At 49.4% G+C, this 21854-nt stretch overlaps 2 protein-coding genes across 4 annotated transcripts in view; both read right to left on the bottom strand.

Moving 5' to 3' along the window:
* The window catches only part of LOC136044397 (large ribosomal subunit protein eL39), a 53774-nt gene extending 32183 nt beyond the window's left edge, over window positions 1-21591 (bottom strand). The window contains exon 1 of the mRNA XM_065729708.1: window positions 21588-21591. The gene's annotated coding sequence lies outside the window, so the exon portion shown is untranslated. The remainder of the gene's footprint in view (window positions 1-21587) is intronic.
* On the bottom strand, window positions 1105-21577 carry TMEM255A (transmembrane protein 255A). Of its 3 annotated transcripts, none has more exons than XM_065729717.1 (9): window positions 21498-21577; window positions 18967-19109; window positions 14277-14339; window positions 10483-10572; window positions 8617-8679; window positions 7577-7665; window positions 5265-5427; window positions 4525-4668; window positions 1105-1394 (listed from the first exon to the last, which is right to left on the bottom strand). In XM_065729717.1, exons 1-9 carry the CDS (start codon window positions 21553-21555, stop codon window positions 1236-1238), a joined length of 972 nt encoding a protein of 323 aa, XP_065585789.1. In that variant the 5' UTR covers window positions 21556-21577; the 3' UTR covers window positions 1105-1235. The 3 variants fall into 3 exon arrangements, with proteins under 3 accessions (XP_065585789.1, XP_065585790.1, XP_065585791.1); XM_065729718.1 differs by having other exon boundaries at window positions 5265-5424; XM_065729719.1 differs by lacking the exon at window positions 10483-10572.
* Window positions 21592-21854: the final 263 nt, after the last annotated feature.

Raw genomic sequence — 21854 nt, 5'->3', positions numbered from 1 at the left:
TTTTTCTCTCTGAAGCAAGCAGATGGGAACGCTCAGGCTGAGCAGCTCAGGCCTAAAAGCCATCATCTGAGGTCACCTCCTGGAGTAGAACCACACTTTACAGGACACTGTGTCACATAACAAAGCTGACCTTCTTTTGTTATGCAGGACGCATGCAAAGTCTATTGGAATCTAGATCAATTGGCACAGTCATCAGCTGAAGATTAAATGAAAGTCACAACGATAATTGCAAACTCCTATCAGCTTCATCCTATATTACACGGTGTTGAATTTTATCCATGTGAGACCTACATCTTGGAGAACCTGTAGTGGAAATTCCATATGTGCAGACCATAACACAGCTTATAAGACACTGCTTATTCAGGGTGACTGATTCAACCCGTTAAAAAAGTTGTAAGTACAAGCGTCAAACAAAACCCCGACCAAGCACAAGGACAAAAGGAAGTGTTTCCACTGCATTGTTTCAGTGACTTGTGGGCAGTTTCTGAAGATTCAGGCAGTGCAGCCACCCAGACTGCTTGACTTCAGCATCACGGCATAGAATTCGGAAGACACATGACTGCGTTTCACCTTCTAAGAAACATCCCCAAAAATCAATCAGCTAATAGAGCTTATTCAAGCTTTCCTCCGAATAAATAAATAAATAAATAAATAAAGATTCCAGACACATAAGAAAACACCCTATGAAATTACCTCTGTTTATCCTCCTGACTCCTCGCTAGGGTTTCCATCCCGTGGACTGTAACCAACAAGTGATGTGAGCCAAACTCTGCAGCCCTGCAAAATCTCCAAAACCGGTGGCCAAAAGCCAAACAAAACGAGCGTCAGGTTGAGCTATCTGCAAGCACCCTCACCTCGAGCAGAATGCTGCTCCTGGGCAACTGTGGATCCTGGCAACCCTTACTTCAGCTTGGCTCAAGATGAAGTAAGGCAGACCAGAATCTATCGCGTGTCGTATCGCCTCATTACAAAACAAGGACTCCTTGACCCTCGCTATAAAACGAGGAGGTTGGAATTTAGGCCCCCTGCAAAACATCAGCAGTATGTCCCCTTCCTCACACCCCAGTGCTGAACCTCTGAAATAAGTCTCGCAAGAACGAACAATCCAATCAAATATTCGTGTTTGCAATTATCTTCTGTATCTATCCCCCCACTTCTTCCCACAGTAAAATATAAATACAAAATGTTCACAATCATTTCAATGGCAAGTATTTCTTTCTTCTTTCTCCTGTATTTTATGGTGTATAAGGTGGTGGCTTTTCAAAAGGTGGAAAATAGGGTGGCGAGTACCGAGGAGGAGCGTTGGAGGACCACATGTAGCTGGGAGATGGTGACACTGACTGCGGGTCGTCCGAGAGGCCGGAGGGAGTGGAGGCTGGGAACACACTGGAATGCTGCAGGGAAGAAGCAAGAACACTGTGACATCTCTAAACATGAAGGGCGGTGGTAAAACAGGATTACATTACGGAGCAGAGGAAGATTAATATTCAAGACTCAGTTCTGCAAAGCGTACAAGTGAGTGTATGAATCACTTGTAGTGCTCAGGGGAAGCGCAGTAACAGCGCTGTGGAATGGAGCTCCTGAGAGCTGAAACAGAAGGAGCATTCCCATCCTCTCCCATCACCTCTGCTGTGCACCTGCTTGCATCTCACATAGCCTGGACAACCAAAAACTGATGAGTCTCTTTAACATCTTGGCTTTCATACATCAGCCACATCAGCAACAAACAGGCTGCACCGAGTTTCTTTCTGTCCCAGTTCTTATCATCAGTTTAAAAATAATAATAATAGCAGTGGCAGCAAACCATTTACTCCATCAGGAAGTAAGATGCTTCAAAAGGTTTTACACAGGAAATGCGTACATGCCTGAAAATTGGCTTCTGCTCTCCTTTTATCTCCTTATTCTACCTTTGTTCTCCATAATACCTCAGGTCTGAAGCCTTGAGTGCCACGATGCTGGCACTGCCACAGAGCCACCAACATGTCACGTTCTGCCCAGAAATAGCCAGACAAATTAATTCTGAATAGGTAATGAAACACTGACACACTTGCTCCCCTGGCCATAACACACTGTAAACTCACCCCTGACAAGCACGTTCCCAGGCTGAGCCTTGTGTTCCTGACTGCCACTTGGCCCACACTATGGCACTGCTCACAGAGCAGCCTGGGCAAGGCACTGGGCCCTGCTCCCAGCACTCTGCACTCCCAAGGAGGAGCACGTTCCTGCTCAGCGCTGGGCACTGAGCTCCCTCATGCCACCCCAGGCCTGGCTCATCCCTTGGGAGTGGGCATGCACTGCCAACCTTGAGAGGGAGGCTGTGGCAGGAAGGATGCAGTGAGGAGGAGCCCTCGGCGGAGCAGGGCTCTCACATCCTGCCAGGCTGAGCTGCAAACTGTGTTCAAGTTCGGATTTTATCTCAGCGGTGCTTTTCTGAAATGCTGCATTACTTCCCTAAAACTGATTACTTCCCTAAAGCTGACCCGTGACAGCTTATTCTGTGGCTACATAACCCAAAAAATCCAGTTTGGTCACCTAGAAGCCCACAGCACGTCACACAGATCACTCCTGTCTGAAATAGCACAGCAGCTTTTCCAACGCACGCTCACTCCACTGGTGCTGCCCCACCTGCAGAGCCATTTGTTTGGAAGGACACAGACACAGCAGCACAGCAGACACCAGCCAGCAAAGCCAGCCCCGGCCTTCAAACACCACCAAGCATCTGAGTGCTGCTGCTTGGCAACAGCCCGGGGCTGGGAGGAGAGCTGCCTTTGTTGCTGCTGCAGAGCCAGCCTAGCTCCAGCTTCAGGCTGCTGCCCGGCCCTGCTAACGCATCCAGCCACTGGGGAGACAGTGCTCATTTCCCTCTGTCAGTGGGAGATCTGGGGCAGAACATGCTGCTGCTGCTGGGGTGAAATGAACCTTCTTCAGAGAGCTACCTCTGCTGTCTTATTGCTGCAAGGGCACAAATTCCCTCAGAAATTTAGGACTTCTTTTCTTCCTTGGAAAAGATGGGTGAATGACTGGGAAGCACTGAATGAGGCACTTCTTGCACCAGAGGAAATGCAGCCTCTGGGAGGGATTGGAGAAGCAAGGAAGCATGGCTGTGCCTGCACCATGTACACAGGGGCAGCAGGGTGGCAAAGACACTGCTCACATCAGACAAGAAAAAGCATCTACCACGAGGCCTCAGCTGACATTCCCATGCGGGCTCCCAAATTTCCTGGAGAACAAGCAAGGCTCAGACTTAGAACAGCATGTGAAAGTGATGGCTATTTTAAATTTAGATCACCTTAATTGATGACCAGCTTTTGTGTCAGCTCCTAAGCCAACAAATGTGTTATCACAGCAGTGACACACAGGGGCTTTCATCTGGTGGCTGAGATGCGAGCGCTAGAAGAGCCCTAGCAGTGCTCTTGGTTGAAAAGCAAGGCAAATCCACCCATGCTGAGCTCTGTGCTGGTAGGGCTGCAGCACAGACAGGCACAGAATTAAACAGTGCTTATTATCAGCTGAAAGTCTGGCAAATGTACCTTGCAGAGAAGCGTGCTTAGGTAATATGCTAAAGTTGGAATCTCTAGAGCAGGAAAAAGTTACACAGCACTGCTGTGACTGTAACTTAGGTTGCATCAATCTCAAAAATGAGTCAAAAAACTGTATAGGGAAGTCCCCAGAATTCTGATATTCAAATATTTCTGGGATGTTCTGACTACAGCACTAGCAGTAAAACCAGATCTGTTTAGATGCAAGATACCTTTAACGCACAGCTCTGATGACTGAGATCGTGGCTATTGCAGACCACATCTCACAGTGATATCCAAGAACTTAAGCTCTCATCAATTAAAAAGAAGTCTCTAGCTACGATAGTTGCAAAGAAAATCTAAGACACATGAAGTTAACATCAGCACTCCGGTAGCATCCAGCTGAAAGAAGAACTGAGGTGGAACATTCTCATCTGTTTCAACAAGTGAAGTGACACTGACAGCAAGACTCAAATGAAATCACCGTTTCTAGCAGCACAACTGTGACTCAGAACAGACAGGGATTACAGCAGCAGTGGTGTCTGCAGGGATCAGCTAAAGCGTGTGGGAAAAACAGAATAGCTTTTCAGTCAATATGTGTCTTTGGGAGCTCAAAGAGCTCATTTCCTAAAGCTCATCCATTTCTCTCAGGCACAGCAGTTAGCCTAACAAAAACCAGCACCTGAACATCCTGCATGGTCTCTATCCTCAATGCACAGCAGGTGCCTGAGGCAGTGCCTGCTTTTAATGTGGCCTCTACTGGTGAACAGCAGGGGAAGCAGGCAGCATGCTCTGTTGCCTTCTCTTCAAGAAGAGCTTTCAGGAAATTCTTGTCTTAGTAAGAGGTGCTGCCAAGCACTATTGCCTAGAAGGAAAGATTTGGTATTTGCATGAACAGGAAAATTAAACTGTGTAAATGATTGAGAGACAGGCCCCCAGCGTCCTGCAGACTGGGCTGCATTTAACCTTCCAGCTAAAGAAGAAAACATCCCGTAACGTTCTGTACCTGAAAGTCATATGCAGAGTAGGGAGGCAGGTGAGGAGTGCTGTGGTAGTAGGTGTTGTAAGACGTCACCTGTGGCCTTGAATAATAGGACACTGTAGGATGTGCATTTTCAACCGTGCAGTTCAGCGTAGGGAGGGAAGGAGTCTGTTAAAACAAAGAGAGAATCTCAGCCAGTAACTCAGACAAATTCAGTCACCAAAACCAGACAGCTGAATGAACATAGTAATGTTTACAGGAGCTGAGTGTGTCCTTTAGATAGAGCTCATCTCTGCCCCAAAACATGCCTGGCAACAGCCCGGTGCATGCTACTACTGAAGCAAAACAGTTCAGACTGCATCTTCACAACAAGGAGGAAGAACCCTACTAGTGCTGTAAAATCAAGAGCTCGTGAACAGCCAGCACACATTTCCTTGTAGAAGGTCAATGCTATGAAAAGGAAGATCAGTTTTAAACAAAAAGTTCATTTTCATTCACCCTGGTATTGCAAGACCTCTGAGAAGGTTTCTTTTGAAAACAAAGTCAGTGTTTCTGTTCACCTTTTCTGATTGCATTCAGGTGGTGACACCAGATCCGAGAACTGGCTTGTTTTCACCTTTTCCTTCCATGCCCTTTTTCCTGGCCAGATTGCAATGATGCAAAGAACATTTGCACAGAAATATCAACAGTTGTTTTCATGATTATTTTAAAAAGGCAATTTGATTTATTTCCTTTATTGCACAGAGAAATTGATATCATCTTACCATGTCTTTAAAGCCTCCAAGTATCGCTGCTGTAATGATCCCCAGGAACAGCCCCACTATGTTCAAAATTGTTGCTGACCAAAGCAAGTGGTAAAGGTGGATGATGTCCTGGCAGCTGCTGACATCAATGTATTCATAGTATCCTCCAGAAATCTCCACTCTGCTGGATAAGGGAAAAAACGAAAAGATTAAAACATGCACCACACAATAAATGTGTACAGTAAAATGGACAGCAAAATGCTGTCTGCAATTCAATGATAGCCTGGACCTGACCACTGAGATGGGAGCAGGGGTAAAACCTGCTAGGTCCCACTCTTATGGCATCTAAGATTTCCCTGCACGATAACAGCAGAAGAGATGGCATGAAATGTTGTGAAACAAAGAAGTCCTGTCAGCCCTACTAATTTCAAAATGCCCTTGAGTCTGGATCTGCCTCTTATTTCCATCATCAGAGCCAGCCCTTCATTCTGGAGGCTTCCCAAGGACAGATCTCTCCTGGAATCACATAGGGAAACCAGCCCATGTCCCAAGGAAGGGTCACACTGGAGACTTCTCATGGCCATATGAGCAGCTGGATGGGAGGAATGCAGGACAGCATGGCTGGCCTCCAGCCACCATGCACATCTGTCTCAGCCTCCCCTACTCCTTCCCATCTCTACTGCAACATGGGCTGGCAGGATTCTTTCACAAGAGGCATTCTGCTTCCCTCATTACTCACTGTCAGCTTCTCCTTTCCCCTTTTCCCACCCCTTGCTGTAGTGACTCACTGCAGAAGAGACTGCAATGGGGGGAGACAACAATTTTGAGCAGAATCAAGGCAGAGATTAACCACATGGCTCAGCTGTGAAGCCCTGCGTGGGAGCCCCAACAACCTAAACTCGGTAATGTGGGCACAGACTGGGATAGCCTTAAACACCACAGCTGTATGTACAGCCTGGATGAGCCAGTACTTAGGAGATGTGTAAGAGCATACTGTTCTCAGTGAACCCTGCTGCATCATCAAAGACATTCAGCTCCAAAGATAAAAGGTTTTGAAGAATGCTATAACGATGAAGAACCCTGTGTGTGGTTCAACACGAAGGGACTTGCCCAAGGTTGCTGCAGCTGGGGCTCCCAGCATCAGGAGGCATGTAAGGCTGCTGTCACTTCTGTAATTTCCATCCTTTACACAATAAAGCAGCTAACCAGCCTTGAGTGAGCCCTGAGATCCCAAAAGAACCAGCACCTCCTCAGTGCAAAGCACTTGTGTGGCACCAAGTAAGATTAAGTCCGAAATAATTGCTCTAAAATAGGAGAAAATAGGTCAGAGGCAGGACCCTGAGCCTGACTGACTGGAAAAGCCCCACCCAGTAATACAGAACAGTCAGATTTTTCTGTTCCAATCACTTCTATGTCATTCCCCTCATTCAGTAAAAAGAATTCTGTTCTGCAAATTCTCATATAGAAACAACATACTACAGAAACTAGAGATTACCCTTCCCAGCACCCAAAACCACCCTCTCCTAATGGAATCTTTTGATCTTCCACCACCACAGTGATTTAAGCAAGGGCCAGCCCATGAGAAATGTTAACCCTGAAACAGCCCTAGGCAAAAGCCATCATTAAGAAAATCAATTTATTCTCTATGCTGACACACACCAGGCACTCTAAATGATATAAGCAGCATGTGAGCTGAGGTTAGTTTAAGCATGGCAGTCAGATCTAACAACAGAAAGATCACTGTGCAGGGGTGCTCTGTTGGTAATCACTCTTCCAACTCATCCTTGCACAGTGCTGTTACACCTTACAGCCTCTTGTGACCACCGACACTAATTTATAAGCACGCAGGTGGCACTAGCTTGTGAACACTCCCTCTCTATTACTAGAATGGGAACAAAACAGCGAGGAAAATGAGGAGGAACAGTGTCCCAGTTTTCTTATCTATCTTCTAAAATTAAATAAAATCTAATGATTGGCAGTGCCAACAGATAAGGAAGGTTAGGACAGAGTATGTAAGGGAAAAAAAGGGAGAAAGACCAAGAATGGAAATATTAGGAACTCTGACCCATCCTGCCAGCTGCGCTGGCCAGGAGTATGCTTACATGTAGTCGGCATGGCTTTAGCATACTTCATGCTCCCCTTTACTCTCACCTGACCCCTTTCTGACTAGCAGTCCCTTTGGCAAACAGCTATTGCCTTGGTTCCCCTCCCACAACAGCTGTCATTAATCAATACTTTGCTCCGGCCTTATCCTGGCCCTTCAGAAACCTGCAAACCAGCGTGACCACTGCTTGCTCTCCCCATGCCAGGAATGGTATTTCTAGCTTACTCACTTTCCACAGTTGTACAGGTCACAGCAGAAGCAGGTGTTGGTTTTTATTTTTGGTGTGCACGGTGCACGGCGTTGTGGGTGACAGACTGCCTGCGTGAGTTCAGAAGAAACACAGAGTACGTAAGGACACAGCCACCAAACAATTCCTGCTGCCATCTGGCCTGCTCTACACGTAATTCTGCACTGATCCTAAGATCAACCCCAGGGAGATCTTTCTTTCCTTTTCTTGCAGCACAGCTCTTACAAAGCAGGCAGACCAGAACAAAGATCCATGGGACCAGAGCAGATCAGCCCTTCCTTCCACCATGGGGAAGTTGCAGATAAGCACGTGCTTGCGTAGGAAGGGGTTTGTGCAACTCCTGCAAACAGATAAAGCATTGCTGAAGTAAGGCTTCCCCAGATGGCAAATCAGGGCAGGGAATCATCAAGAGGCTGATACTCACCGAGGGAAAGATTCCCATATCAGAAAATAACTGAGTCAAGAGACTGACTGACCGCCTGTGGGTACTACACCCAAGCTAACCCTGACGGTCTTTGGGCCAAGAAGAGAACAGACCCCACCAATGCCATGGCATAACATTTTATTTGAACCTCAGGTATTTCAAGGTGAAACAGTGGTTATCCACAACTCCTCAGAAACGTGGGAATAAATCTGGAGGGACTCAGCACAGAGCACAGGCAACCAACCGTGTCCATAGGCACCAACATGGTGCAGCACAAACACCCACCCTCACAGGGCTTCTCTGTGCAGAAGACACAAGCAGAAATTACTGCTGTCTGGATTCTGAACCCACATTCTGTTACAGTAATTCACGTGCAGCTGAAGGTGGCAGAAGTTGGTGTGTTTTCCCCCACGCCCCCTCCTTTCTGCCTGCTCCCTCCTGAGCACAGTGCCACCAGTGGAGGAGGAAAGCAGCCCCAGCTCTCAGCTGCTGCTGACGGCAGAGCTCTGGAGATGGCGGCAGCATCCTGGTGGGAGGCTTCTGCACCTGCAAGGTGAAGCCAGCCCTACGAGGAGGCAGCACAGCCCAACCCGCTCACCTCAGGTGGTGTGGTGCTCTTGGAGTAGTACTGGCATCGTCCTGCGTACAGCGGCCGCAGGTCCTGCCGAAAGAAGAGCACCAGGTTTAGTGCCACAGCAGAAACCAAACCCACTGGCCCCTGGGCTGCGGGAGCAGGCCAGGCTTTGGAGAGGCCCCGCTCCTCCTCAGCACCCAGCTATGGCCACCAGCACCCCAGCCCCCAGCAGCTCCTGGCTGCAGTGATGCGAGCTGCGTATCTGTGGCAGCTACATTGGAGCAGCAGCTATTAATGCCAGCCTCACCCAGGCAGGGCTGCTGCACCATGAGGAATTAGTTATTCATTTCTCATTTCCCCAGAGGTGTCTCAGGGAGTGTTTCAAAGGGCTCTTCGTGCTGAATCATTACAATTTATCATTGAATTGTCGGGAAATCTGTCCTTCTGGGCTCCTGAGTGAATGGTGGGAAACCTCTGCAGGGTTAGGGACGGTTCAGCCTGCAAACAAACACGCATTACCCTCTCGCTCTCAGGCAGCGTGCTCCCCAGAAAGCAATGCCAAAACCCCAATTAAGCGAGGGCAGGCGGTGGCAGCTCCCTCATTTGTGCCTGCAAGCCATCCCACAGGCAGACAGGCCTGCTCTGCGGGCACCACCCAGCACACACTGCCCCAGAGGGAACGCTATGTGCTTGGGTGCTGGGAGCACATCTCTGGCCAGACAGTGACATTCTTGGGTGGTTAGGAGGTGAAACAAGGCCAAAAGTACACCCGTTAATCGAGAGGCAGAAACCAGAGCCCTTGTCATCCCGCCACAGTAGCACAAGCATGCCGGCTGCGGGTGGTACCGAGTGCCCGCTCACATCATCACCTGGCCCACCAGGCCAGCGTCCAGAATCAGTGCCAACCTGCGGGGCTCCTTCCCACGTGTCCAGGACCAGCCTGGAGTTGGACAAGCCTCACTGTTTTATCAGTGCCCATGCTTCACCAGCTGCTGAAAGGGGTCAGAGGTGGTCACGGCTTGCTTGTCACCAGTGGGGACCTATCACACACCTGCAGAGCTCCATCTGCTCTGCCAGCAAACCTGGCCATCCCACCATCTTCATACTGTTTGAACAGAGGCAGGAAAGAGGAGTGTGCTTTACAACAGAGAGCCAGCTGACACGTGGGGTTCCCATCGATGGTAACTGTGACATCCTGACCTTCCTATTCTGATTACAAATAAACCCAAAATGAGTCTTTTTAATCCCATTTTGCAAAAATAAATTAGCTTGTAAGAAAACTCACCAAACATCAACACTGCAGGAAAAAAAAATCTGCAGTTATAAGTTGCAACTTCAAACAGGGTCATGGGTTTTTTTTTTTTCATTGCTATACTAATAGCTGAAGTTTTTGCTTGTCCTGCTGTACACTAATGACTGGGCATGACCATAGTAGCTTATGTCATTTTATCAGTCACCAAATGGAAGCGTAGAGCTCACCAAAAATGCTTCTTGTTTGTAGTGAAGCCCCTCAAAAAGCTTTGTACTTAATGGCTTCCCTCTATTACAATACCCAGAGGTTCAACCAGCACTAAGGGGCTTCTGCTAACACAACATGCAAAGTCAGACATGCATATGCTCCTACCTTGTGCCACCTGGCACCAGCTAGTTCAGGAGACACATGAAGCATACGCAGAAGAACTAAAGCAATGTTTTAACATCTTAATGCTTACTGCTTGTTTCAGGATACTTTTGTAAAGCTGATATTTTTCTACATTTTACCACTTAAATCAGCACTCAGCACATGTGTATTTACAGAGTTGGATGTGGTCCGACGCAGGACATGAACACATCACTTGTTTTCCTAGAGTAAAAGTACTGCAGGACTCTGGTTTTCCTGGAAGCACTTACTATGTGTCTGGCAGCAAAGACACCATCTACTATGGCACAGCAGAATGCAGCAATGACACCAAAGCTGATGAAGACGATCGATGCAACCAGCTAAGGAAGGAAAACAAAGCAAAGCGTCATGTGCTTCTCCACGACAAACATTTTGTGCCCTTTCCACACGGATATAGAAACCACAGTCAATAAACCCTCAAGCAATCAATGACCCAAATGCTTGCCCAGGCACACAGACTGGTCTCATTGAAGTCAATGGGATGCTTGTCTCAGAGGACTCTGTTCCCCCACGGAGGTAGAGGGAAGGCAGGAGGAGCAGCACAGGAGTGCCAGAAAACTTGGTATTGTAAGTTAAGTTCTTCCACGGCTCCAAAGTGCTAAACTTAGGCTGAGCATACACCTCCTCTTCTGGCTGCTGCTTGTCCTTAACTCTTCCCTGCAGAGAAAAGAAGGATTTCTTCTCCCTGCAACCCAGAGAGCTGCAAGCGAGCTGCTCCCATTAATGCATCTCAGCCCACCAGCCAACAGTGCCCTCTGCTTCTGGTACTGCCACTTAGTCACAACAGCCACACTGCTTTTCTGCCATAAGTGGTGAAACCACCAAACGGGGGGAGGCACAGCTTCTTACAGTCCCAGAGGAAGGAATGCTTTTCTGCAGCTTCGGTGATTCTGTAGCAAGTCTCTCTCCCTCTGTACTTTCCTGCACTTTGTGCATATGTGAAAGGATATCCTCCCTTAAAAGCATAACCCTTGGAGATGGGAAGTGAGCCAAACACTTTGTGCGTACAATTAGGTTATTTGTCCTCTCCACTGGCAGACAGGAGCTGCTAACATGGTTATTTAAAATGATACGAAGTTAATTATAATACTTTTGAAACAGCCCCATTAGGATCCAAGGATCTGGAGTCAGAAATGGGTTTGCTGTCCTCACATACACCAGTTTCCTCTCCCTTAGCTGGAGAGAGAAGTCAGTGACACTGAGTAGAATCTGGACAAGCCAAAGTGGGATTGGGTAACGAAGGAACCCTAAATTTAGGAGCGTTCCACTCTGAAGCCGCCGTTGGGCAATGTTTCAGCGACACAAGGTTTGTGAAGCTGGTGGTGACGACTTTCCTATGGCATGAGCGGCTGTCACACAGCATCGGAAAGCACTGACTTCTGGCTGGCAAAGTGCTGACCATGCAGCTCCCCAGAAGGCAGTGCTGCCCGCAGTGCCAGCACCGCCATGCTCTCCCTTGCTCTGCTGAGTGCAGGGTGCAGACATGCAGCACGAAAGCCAATCTGCTGGGGTGGGAGAAAGGGGAGCCGGCTATTTCTGTCCGCAGACTGAGGAGAATTCAGGTTCCAGCCAGTTCTCCCTTTGGCCAAGTTGGCACTCTCAGATCCTCGTGCTCCCCAGCCAGCTTCAGGGCAGACACAGGCACAGGAACGTGGCTGTAAAAGTTGCTTTTAGCTCATCCTGACATCACCACAAGAGACTGAGTAACGAGCAGCGCACTCTGCCTTAGGGTAGAAAAGGGCTGCAGGGAAGTCCACAAAAAAAATAAAGCATCCTGCACTGCCTGTAGTATCATGGAAACATGTAATGGGCAAAACTGCCACTGTAAAAGTAAGCACCCCTGGGTGAGGCAAGACATGAATAAAGTACGGAAATGATGAGCAACAGCTACTGAGTGTCCTCTGCGGTCAGGGCGGACTCACACCAGCCTGCAAACACGCAGCAGTGACGCAATCCTTGCAAAGCTGGGTCACACATGCTTTTTAGGACACTGGGAGAGAGATGAGAAGAACAGACACTGGCAACCCAGGGCTCCTGGGAATAAACCAACAAGCCAGGTCAGAGCCACGCCGCCATTTACGGGCAGGTCTGTGTGAAATGCAGGATTGGGATAAGGTAACGGTTGCTCAACCAGGCTCTGGCCTGCTGCTATTACATAATGAGCAAGAGGCTTGGAAACCCTACAAGGACAGATGGAACAGGACATTCTCTTCTTGCACAGTCAGGGTACAAACAGCAAAAAATAGCCACTAGGAAGCCCACCTACCCTGCACGCTGTCTGGCTCCGGGAAGGAAAGATTTCCTTTCCTGCAGGGTCTGTCCCACCCTCTCCCTGCTGCCAGCACTGTGGGGAATATCACCATGGGGCTCATCAAGCTTTGTGACGAATGATAACATTGGCCTTGTGACAATGAAGCCATGGAAGAAATAAATAAGTAGAGAGGAAACAAAAGAGGTGGTTAAAGATCATGGGACACTTTGCAGTCACGCACTGTCTGTTCTGCACATCCTGATAAGGAAGTTACAAAATCCTTAGCAGAAGCAGTTGACCAATGAAATGCCAGTAGAATAATACTGTTTTGTAGGCACGAGGGTACAAGAAGAGATCCTGTTCTCAATAAAGAGAGATTGCTCCTTAATTGTACCTCGGTGTCCACGTGGTTAATCTGCCACAAGCACCATGCTCTGGGGGGATTACATTTCTTGCAAGGCAAAGGGCAGCCCAGTACATGCAGGAATTTCTCCAGGCTCCCTTTGCCAAGCTTGCTTTGGCTCTGGTCAGCAGCACACGCTGTTAAGCAAATCTGTGAGCCCCCTGGTGCAGCAGCTCCATTGCTGCAAAAGCAGGTAGCACTGGTGGGCGAGCAGGACAGGCTGCAGGGACAGACACCTGCAGCACTGCCCCCTGTGCCACCTCACACAGGGAAGCTTGCAGGGACCTTGCTGCTAAGGCCTGGGGTGAAGTTTGGACGGAGGCTGCAGCTCTAAGCATGACAGCTGCTGCCTTCAGCACAGGAGGGAGAAGGAAGGGTTGTGAAACAGCACCTACAAGACACAGCTATGTGTCTGATATCCCCTGAAGAACCCCACACAAGCCTCCTGAGCTTATCAAAGAAGGCAATCCAGGCTGCTCTGTCCCCACTTCACAAAGATTCTCAGCATAAGAAACTCTCCTTGCAGGGTGAGGAGAGAACCAGAGAGTTGTGGTTTGCACACCTGGTGTGAGCAGCACCTTCCATGCTTCTCACACTCCAAGTGCAGCTCTACTGAGCAAAAAAAGTTCTCTTGGTTTTAATTCCTACTTCAAGAAGTGTTTGAAAACAAGGAATAGCAACACCCACATCAATTAGCAACACTGGAGATGTTGGCTGCTTTGCAGTTATATCAGTATTGATTCTTTTCATCATGTCAGCATCACAAGTGATTTGTTCTCCAAGAGCTGAATTTGCTATTCCAAGCAGAGAGCTCTGAGCACTCAGCCTCAGACCCATCTCTGTAAAGCAGGGCCCTCTGCAGGTTTTCCCACACAGTCTCTGGGTTAGCTGTTTGATCTTCTCCATCCTTCGTTTGGAATAGAAAGTGGCCAAAAGCACTTTTCACAGACTTTCAAGCCTCTAGGAATTCATTTTAAAAGATTTACAATAAATGTATTATACCTAGACTATTTCCATTATGTGTCACATAATGTGACAGCTTGACATAAAAAGTGCCAGGCATAAGTCTGTGAAGTGCCAAGTACCTTGCAATCTCCAAACACTCTACTTCAAGCCCTTGAAAGATCCCACTGAGTTCAATGAGACTGTCTATAGTCACTTTGTGCTTCCTTGAGCATTTTTCAAACTTAGAAAAGTATCTGGGTTAACAGTCTTGTTCTCCTAGGCTGCCAGAAACCATCAAGAGGCACACAGTGCTAGCCTGGAAAGGTTAGGAAAACCGATAACATTCTTTACACATAAAATATGAATTAGTCTTTAAAAAAAAAAAAAAGCAACAACAACAACAAAAACCTACGTAATGAACTTACCATCTGCCTTTTGTTTTCTATCAAGTTTGATCCAATTATTCCAAGAAATGACCCAAAACCAAGCTGAAAGACAACACATTGTTAGCATTTAGATCAGGAAGACACACAGTGTATTTCGCATACAGACAGAACATAAATTCAGAAGCAGAAAAAGAGCACACTGAATTCATGAGCACTCCTCCCTCAGCAAGGAAGCGAGTCTCCCACCAGCTCGGATTGTCAAGCGTACCCCTCACGTAACACCAAAAGCATGTGTGAAAACCAAAAGGATGAATTCTATCTCCAGCATCCTCCCTGGCGATGCTCAGAAATGGGTGGATGAGGACATGGGCTGCTGCCTTGGAACTATCCTGCCAACATTCAGGAGCCTTCATGTGCAAACCTAGCAGGACGCTGCTAGCAATCACAGGACCAGACTCTGGTAACCTCACAGAGGGTGTGAGCAAACACTAAAGTTTTCAGCTCACAGTTTCTTGATACAAAATATGAAATAAGGGAGAACTCAGACTCAGGAAACAGTTTTCTGACACCTTCTACTCCTCCGTCAGTTGCAGGGGTGACATTTCACCAGTCTGGCTCTTTACCAGAAGCTCGCACCAGCCCAGCCAGCAGAAGGAGCTACTCCAGCAAAAACATCCCTTTCCTCTTCCTGACAACTCTGCTTTCATTTCAGCTCAGGGAAGTCTGTTAGGAGCAACTTCCCGCCCCATTTCTTTATGGCTATAAGCCATTTAGCTGAGCTGGAAAAGTTTTTAGGACACAGTACACCTCAACCAAGCTAAAAAACAGGGAACTGCGCACTATGGAGGAAGATCCAGAAGTGCTTCTGTAAGGGTCGCGCCTAGAAAGGTCATCGATCAGTGCGTAGCATAAGAGCTCTGGGTTGACAAAGAGAAATGTTGGGAAAGTCCTCCAATTGCCATCGCTCCCATTCAGCAGGCTACAAAGGCATTTGATAGACGAGGGTGGTAAAGATCTGGGTGAGAACACTAAGTAACTGGACAGCACCAGAGGAAGCAGAGTTAAGGCACAAAATAAGCCACAGTGACTCTAGAACAGGTCGAGTAACCTGGACTGGATGTTGAAGATGTCAGAATGGAAAGCAAAGCTTTAACAAATCCACTACTAACAAGGAGAGGCGTGAGCAGAGCTTAGCAGGTACAAACGTGATGAAGAGTTGGTGTCAAATCTTACCCTGCTCTGCTTAATCCCCGTAACATTTGGTGCCGATGCCAAAGGCAGCAAAGGCTGCCATCTCCAGCAGCAGGGGATTAAAGTCAAACAGCCAACCTAGCTTCTGTTTCCCTGCCTACTCTGTCTGCACTGCACTCTGAGCTCTCACACTGCTGTCCCCATATGAGGGACCAGCCACCATGGTGTGAATCACAGCAATGATGCCTGGCACTGCTCAGTATCCTGGGTGCAGGAAAGTGGGGCAGAGAGCTGGGGTGCTGCTGAACTGCCCCAAACTGATCTGCTGATGCTTCTGGGTTGGTTCCTTGTTATTTTATTCAGCATGAGCAAGCAATCACCTTCATCTTTCCCAAGTAAGGGGCGACTTAAAGTTGAATTTCAAATTCAAAAGCTCGGCAATCCAGGCATTACAGCGAGATGGATCCTGGCAATATTTTCAGTCTGGTGATATCTAGCAGCAGGGAAGTTGTCTGGCAATGCAGTCCTAATGCAAACATTTAAGAAAACCATTCTTTGCTATTTAAACTTGATCCAACACATTGAAGAGAAACATGCACATGGCATTTCAGAGCAGCCACAAACCAAAAGGTGGAAGACTTGAGAGAATTATCTAAGATAATTCAAAAAGAAGAAATTAGAGTGACCAACTACATCCAATGAGTGAAGATTAATCAGTGGATTCTCATTCTGGATTAATGGGGGAAAAAAACACCGTAACAGTTCTTCATCAGAGACCTTAGTAATGTGGACCAATTACATCATAGTTATCCGGTGGTGGAGGATCCCCTGGGGTCGCCTGTCTGAAAGGAGAACAGGATACAAATGAATGTGCTTTTCCAGAAGAAAGACCAACTTCCTTGACAAGGAACCACTAGAGAAGAGGTTCTGCCAGTTAAAGCTAAGAAAGGTCAATCATTTACACCAATGCTTGAAGCTGTTCTAACCTGGGGAGAGTGTTTGTATCACACAGATGGCCTTTAACAAGGCAAAGCAAAGGAGACATCTCGTGAGCCCTGTTCTGTCCATGCCCTTCACAGAGGCACCATCCCCTTCCTGAATGTGGCTGCCTTGCACAGAGCTGTGCCAGATGTGGCTGCTGCTGGACACTTGCTCTCTGTGCCTGCCTCCTGGTTATTCCTGCCTGCTGAGCATCTCTGCTGCAACCTGGGCTTCCCAAGCCCACATCAGTCATCCACAGTTGATGCTATTTCCCACAGAGGCACAGATGAGGTGTTCACAGAAATAGCTGCAAAGCGGTCGGTGTTGATGGGGTTGGGGTGAAGGCTGCCTGGCTACGTACAAGCCATCGTGCCCTGAGCTCCAGCTCTTCCAGATGCACCAGTGAGGAACTGCACTGTTTATGGGGAAAAAAAAAACAAAATCCCACTGAAGGATGGAAGGTCTCCAGTGCCTATTTTGGCCATCCCTCAGGACCAGAGGATCATATCTCCCTATAGACAGACATTTCTTCTCTTGGCCAAGACATAAGATCAAAGCAGGGCAGGACAGAGCATTAGGCCTACTGGCTAGGAGCGCCCTGGAGGCCAGATAGCACAGTGTACACCTGCTCCAAGTGGAGCCTGTGCCAGCCAGGTGACAGTGTGTAATATGGGGCTGTCACATCCAGGGCAGCCGCTCATCACCCAGACCAGCACGGGGCTGCTGTGCACTCAGACGGAGCCTCCCACACTGTGTGGCCCTGGGTCAAGGAACACAAAGCTAGACTACATCACAGCACTGCTGTTCTTTGGCTCCTTCTCCTCACCAACGCAGTGCAGCACCAGTGGTGGCACACAGAGCCCATGGGGCAGGCGTGTGTGGTCCCCACATTGGGGCAGAGCTGCTGTGCACTGCATGAGCCACTGCTCAGGGACACCTCCCCAGCAGCCTGAACCATAGCGTGCCCATCAGCACAGCAAAGGGAGAGGGCCCAGCCTGTTACAAAGCATCAGCTGCTTTCAGTGCCTGCTGAAGCAACCAGCAGCAAACAGGAACGTTTTCCTGTTTGGGAAGCCAGGCGAGGCTGTCACGCATTTCCACACAGCAGATTAATGGACTGAGGGAGGAACTGGTGAAGGGCCTACATGCACAGGCAGGCTGCCTCTGTGTAAAGCAGGCATCCCACCGCCCTGCCAAGAGCAGGAATTCACCAAACCATCGAGCAGACCTAGTCTTGGGAAAGACGTAAGCGATGCTGACGTTGTCAGAGCATAAATAGCAAGGGAGATGTCACGGGGCTGCATGCAGCAGCCCGCCATCTGCAGCGCTCCCAGGGCTGCTCCGAGCATGAGGTCCATGCACTGACAGCACGGGGGCTGTGCGGGGAGCCAGGAGCCAGCCTGCCACCCTGCTCTGCAGCTTTCCTCACTGTTTCTCTTTCTAAAAGATCAGGTCTAAATGTGGAGTTACTGGGCCAAGCCAGAAAAAACAACCCTCAACCAAAGAGGCTAAATGCTGCCGGGAGTAGCATTCCACGCAAAGGGCTGCAGAGGGGCTTTCTCCTGTTGTAAAACGGCTCATCCACAGAGAAGTAAAAGCTTCCCAGTGATCAGCTGCACACAGTGAGTAAAACAGAGAGCAAGAAGGCAAGAACAGCTCTCTGCATATCTGAGCTGGCTTTAAGCCTCCAGCTTTGAGGCTCCAAACCCAACTGTGCAGCACCCATGGCTGTCATGCCAGAAACCTCCAGCTGGAGGAAACAAAGGTCAGTGCAGCTCGGTCCTTTCTGTACTCCCTTATGAGGTCCCTCATAAACACACAGCAACAGACCAGGATATGCTTTCCAGCTCATGCCAGACCTCTGCTCAGGCAGCAATGTAAGTGCAGTGCTGGGCTGGGTCGTGCACAAGGTGCTCTCCCCATCTACTTCTGCAGAGGGCTGTACTCTGCTGGCAGGAAGGCTGGGCACCAGCAGGCTTCTCTGGCTTAAGCTAATTGAAGCTACAATAGCCCATTTTCATTTGTTGATTTAAAGAAAAATAAAAATCAATGCACCGCCTGCTTTGATGTGGATGCTCCCGCAGCACATCACCACACAGACTCCTAGTCACTGAACACTTCTGCAAGGGAACTTACTGTAAAGTTCAGGTGAGCAGTATCTCACCTGGCAATCTCTGGGGGTCCATTCCAACAAAATTCTTCGCCCGTAAGACCTAGTGCTGTTCCTGGCACCTCTGGTCCTGTCTGTTTTGGGGTTAACGTGATGCATGCAAACAAACTGCTCAGGTTGCTTTGACTGATGTAAGACCTATTTATCTGCTAGATCAAAAGCATGTAATTACCTAAGCTCTGGGGAAACTGCCACTTGGCTGGATGGGATTTTTGCATGGGAATGAGCAGCAGGTGCAAAATAATAATAAAACAAATCAAATGGCAATGAAGTAGCTGAGCATACATTAATATGCAGAACAAGATCACCCTTTAGAACATTTGCAGCATCACAAGGGACTTTGAAGGCAATACGTTTTCTAGACCTACCTAGGAGTTCTATACTTACAATAACCCCTGGGTAATAACCTCCAACAGTCACATTTTGGGTTCTTGTTGTAGCAGCTAGGCCCACCGTTAGAATTAATACTGACACAATGAGGAGAGTCACAGTTACGTAGAGGGAATTTCTTTTTCTTCTATTGAACGACCCTAAAAACACACATACACAACAGAATTTGCTAATTCCATCTGGGGACAGTCACGGTATCACAATTTTTTTTTTCTCCCAACCACAAACCACGTCATAGTGAATTTCCTTTCTTGGTTTTAGCCTCCTCTTTCCACCTTCGTTAACATGCTTTATCAACCTCTACCAGGACATCTGAATGTGCATATACATATCATTGCTCAGATGCAGATGGAGAGATCCTTAAGAACCATAACTTTGCAAAGCTCCTTTGGACACAGCAGAGCCTCCCTGGGACAACCGAGCTGAAGGGAAACACTACCACAAGGTGCTCACCTCTTTTCTGGTCTGTCTGCCTACGCTAAGCCAAACAGCCACATTCGTTTTGAGGGGGGAAATCTTGGCTGTAAACGTGTCACAAGGTGTCCATGGTTCTCCAAATAAAAACACAGCCTCTCCTCCTGAGGCACCAACCTCTACTTTCAGCAAGGGCCAGGTATTTTTAGGTGTTTGAATAATGAATTGTGGATTAGGGAAACTCATATACAGCTGCCTAGTTCTGGTTTCTTTCTTCCTTTTTTTTTTTTTTTTCCATTAAGTGTATTTTTAGATCTCCCAAATGAGCATAAATATAAAAGAGTGAACCCATCACCCACGAGGAAAGCTGGCTGCCATCTTACGCTCAGCAACATCTGCAGGGGTGCTTGTTCAGTGCGTATTCTGCGATCTTTAAATCACATTTTGGAACAATCCTTATGATTCTATGTCATGCATTATGTAAACACAACCCAGCAGAAGCGAGCAGCTGGCATGACAACGGGCTGCAATGGTTCCCTGCCACCCAGGGCTGCTCCTGCTGCTGGGGCCGCTCCAAATCACAGCCCACAGCACAGGGCTCCCCAGTGCACCCAGCGAGCAGGCAAACACATTTCCCAGCTCCAGAGGCTCCCAAGCAGTGAGCACATCTCCAGCTGCACCTCACAGGGTACTCTGAAGTAGGGCAGGGATGTGCCCCAAGAGAGCACTGGGCTGCCTTTACTCCTGGCCAAGCGTATTCCCTCAAGAAATTTGCCCATGGGACGCCCCACCTGAGGCATGAAAGCTCCTTGGCAGCTGCAGAGATGAATCCATAACTCACATGGGCAGAGAGCACTCGGCCAAACCCAACACAACTGCCCTGCACAATTTGCCAAAGACAGGATCCCCTCAGGCCCCAAAGGCAGCTTGCTATCTTGAAGATGCACATCCCAGGTACCTACAAGGCCCTTCCTCAGGGTGTGAATATATCTGCAGCCAAGCTAGCCATGCCGTTTGCCTTCACCCCAGCAGCCATACTGCCACACTTGGGCACAAACCAGTTCCCCCTCCACGGGGACAGCTCTCCCCCTGCACAGTGCAGGCACAACACCCACTGCAGCGTGCCCTTGCTGAGCCACTCCATGGGCTGCATGGTGTTGTCCTGCACACATGGCAGTGCACCAGGAGGTGCAGGGCAGGACGGGTGTGCAGGGAAAGGCACATCCTGCCGACCCATCAGCGTCTCCGGGATGAAATACCCCTATAAATCTCCTGCTCGTGCCTTTAAGCACAGCTGTAACTGAGGCACGGGGACAAAAGCAAGGAGCTCTTAGCTGCAATTAACAGCTAGGCAGCTAAACAAGCAACCACCGGAGCAGCCCAGGCCGCATATTTTATCATCATTTTGTTCTCCCCAGTTTGAAAATAAGCCAGCAATGTAAAAATGTAGCAACGCAGACTTCTCGGTGCTACAACCCTCGAAGACATCCCACCGTTCCGCTGCTCCCGGAGCTCCCGCAGTGCTCCAGGACACCTGAGCACCGCGGTCACCGACCTGCGACCGCTGCACCGCGAGCTGCAGAGGTAAACGCTGCTGGCCGGGTCCTTACGGCCGCGTGACAGCAAACAACTAGCGTGAAGCATCCCCTGTGCACTCGGAGCTCGTTTCTCACCAGCCCTGCTTCGCACGCTGACATCTTGACGTTATTTCCCAGCTCACAACCGCGACACAGCAGCGTGCAACGAGGTGAAGCAAACGCTCTCCCATCGAAGCGCTCCAGCCGCCTCCTGCATATTCCTCACCACGAAAACCAACACGAGCGCTTTCACTCCGGACGCCGACCACCGCACTCCGGCTCCGTCCCGGTGCTGTCGTTCCCTCCACCCCCCCCCCCGGGGCCGCACGTCCGCCGATGCAGCGCTCCGGCGGCTCCGGAATAACGGCGGCTTCGAAGCTCTCGTTCCCGTGCCAGACCTCCGCACGGCGGCCGCGGACGCTCCGAGCCCGTGCTGCCGCCGGAGCCCCCGAAGCTCGGGACGGCGCGCTCCGCCGTGCCGCCCCCGGGCTCTGCCCCGCCCGCCCCGCTCCGCCGCACGGCGCGACCCCCACTCACCCACGGAGTCGGGCAGGGCGATGCCGCCCGGCCGCTGCTGAGTCAGGGACTGCCGCATGCTGCCCGCCGGGCCACGGCCGCGGCCACAGCCCGAGCGGCGGCGGAGCGGCGCCTGCGCGGCGGCGGAGGCGGGCGGGGGGCCGGGGCCGGGCTGGAGGCGGGCGGGGGGAGGGGGGGGGGCTGTCAGCGGTTCATTGGCGGCACTGCGAAGCGGGGCTGAAATCGCCTTCCCATCGTGGCATTATCTCGAGCCGGGGCATATTTCATCAAGTTAAAAGGAGCGAATCGTCTCTCTGCTTCACCCCGCCCATTCCATCGGGTGCCAGCCTAATTAGCAGCTTCCCCCGGGAGCTGCGG

Source organism: Cyrtonyx montezumae, unplaced genomic scaffold, assembly GCF_038088225.1.
Source record: "Cyrtonyx montezumae isolate F1298 unplaced genomic scaffold, pur_monq_1.0 scaffold_11, whole genome shotgun sequence".
In the NCBI taxonomy this organism is placed as follows: domain Eukaryota; kingdom Metazoa; phylum Chordata; class Aves; order Galliformes; family Odontophoridae; genus Cyrtonyx; species Cyrtonyx montezumae.
Note: the sequence above shows the minus strand (reverse complement) of the source record. Positions and strands in the feature narration are given on the sequence as shown.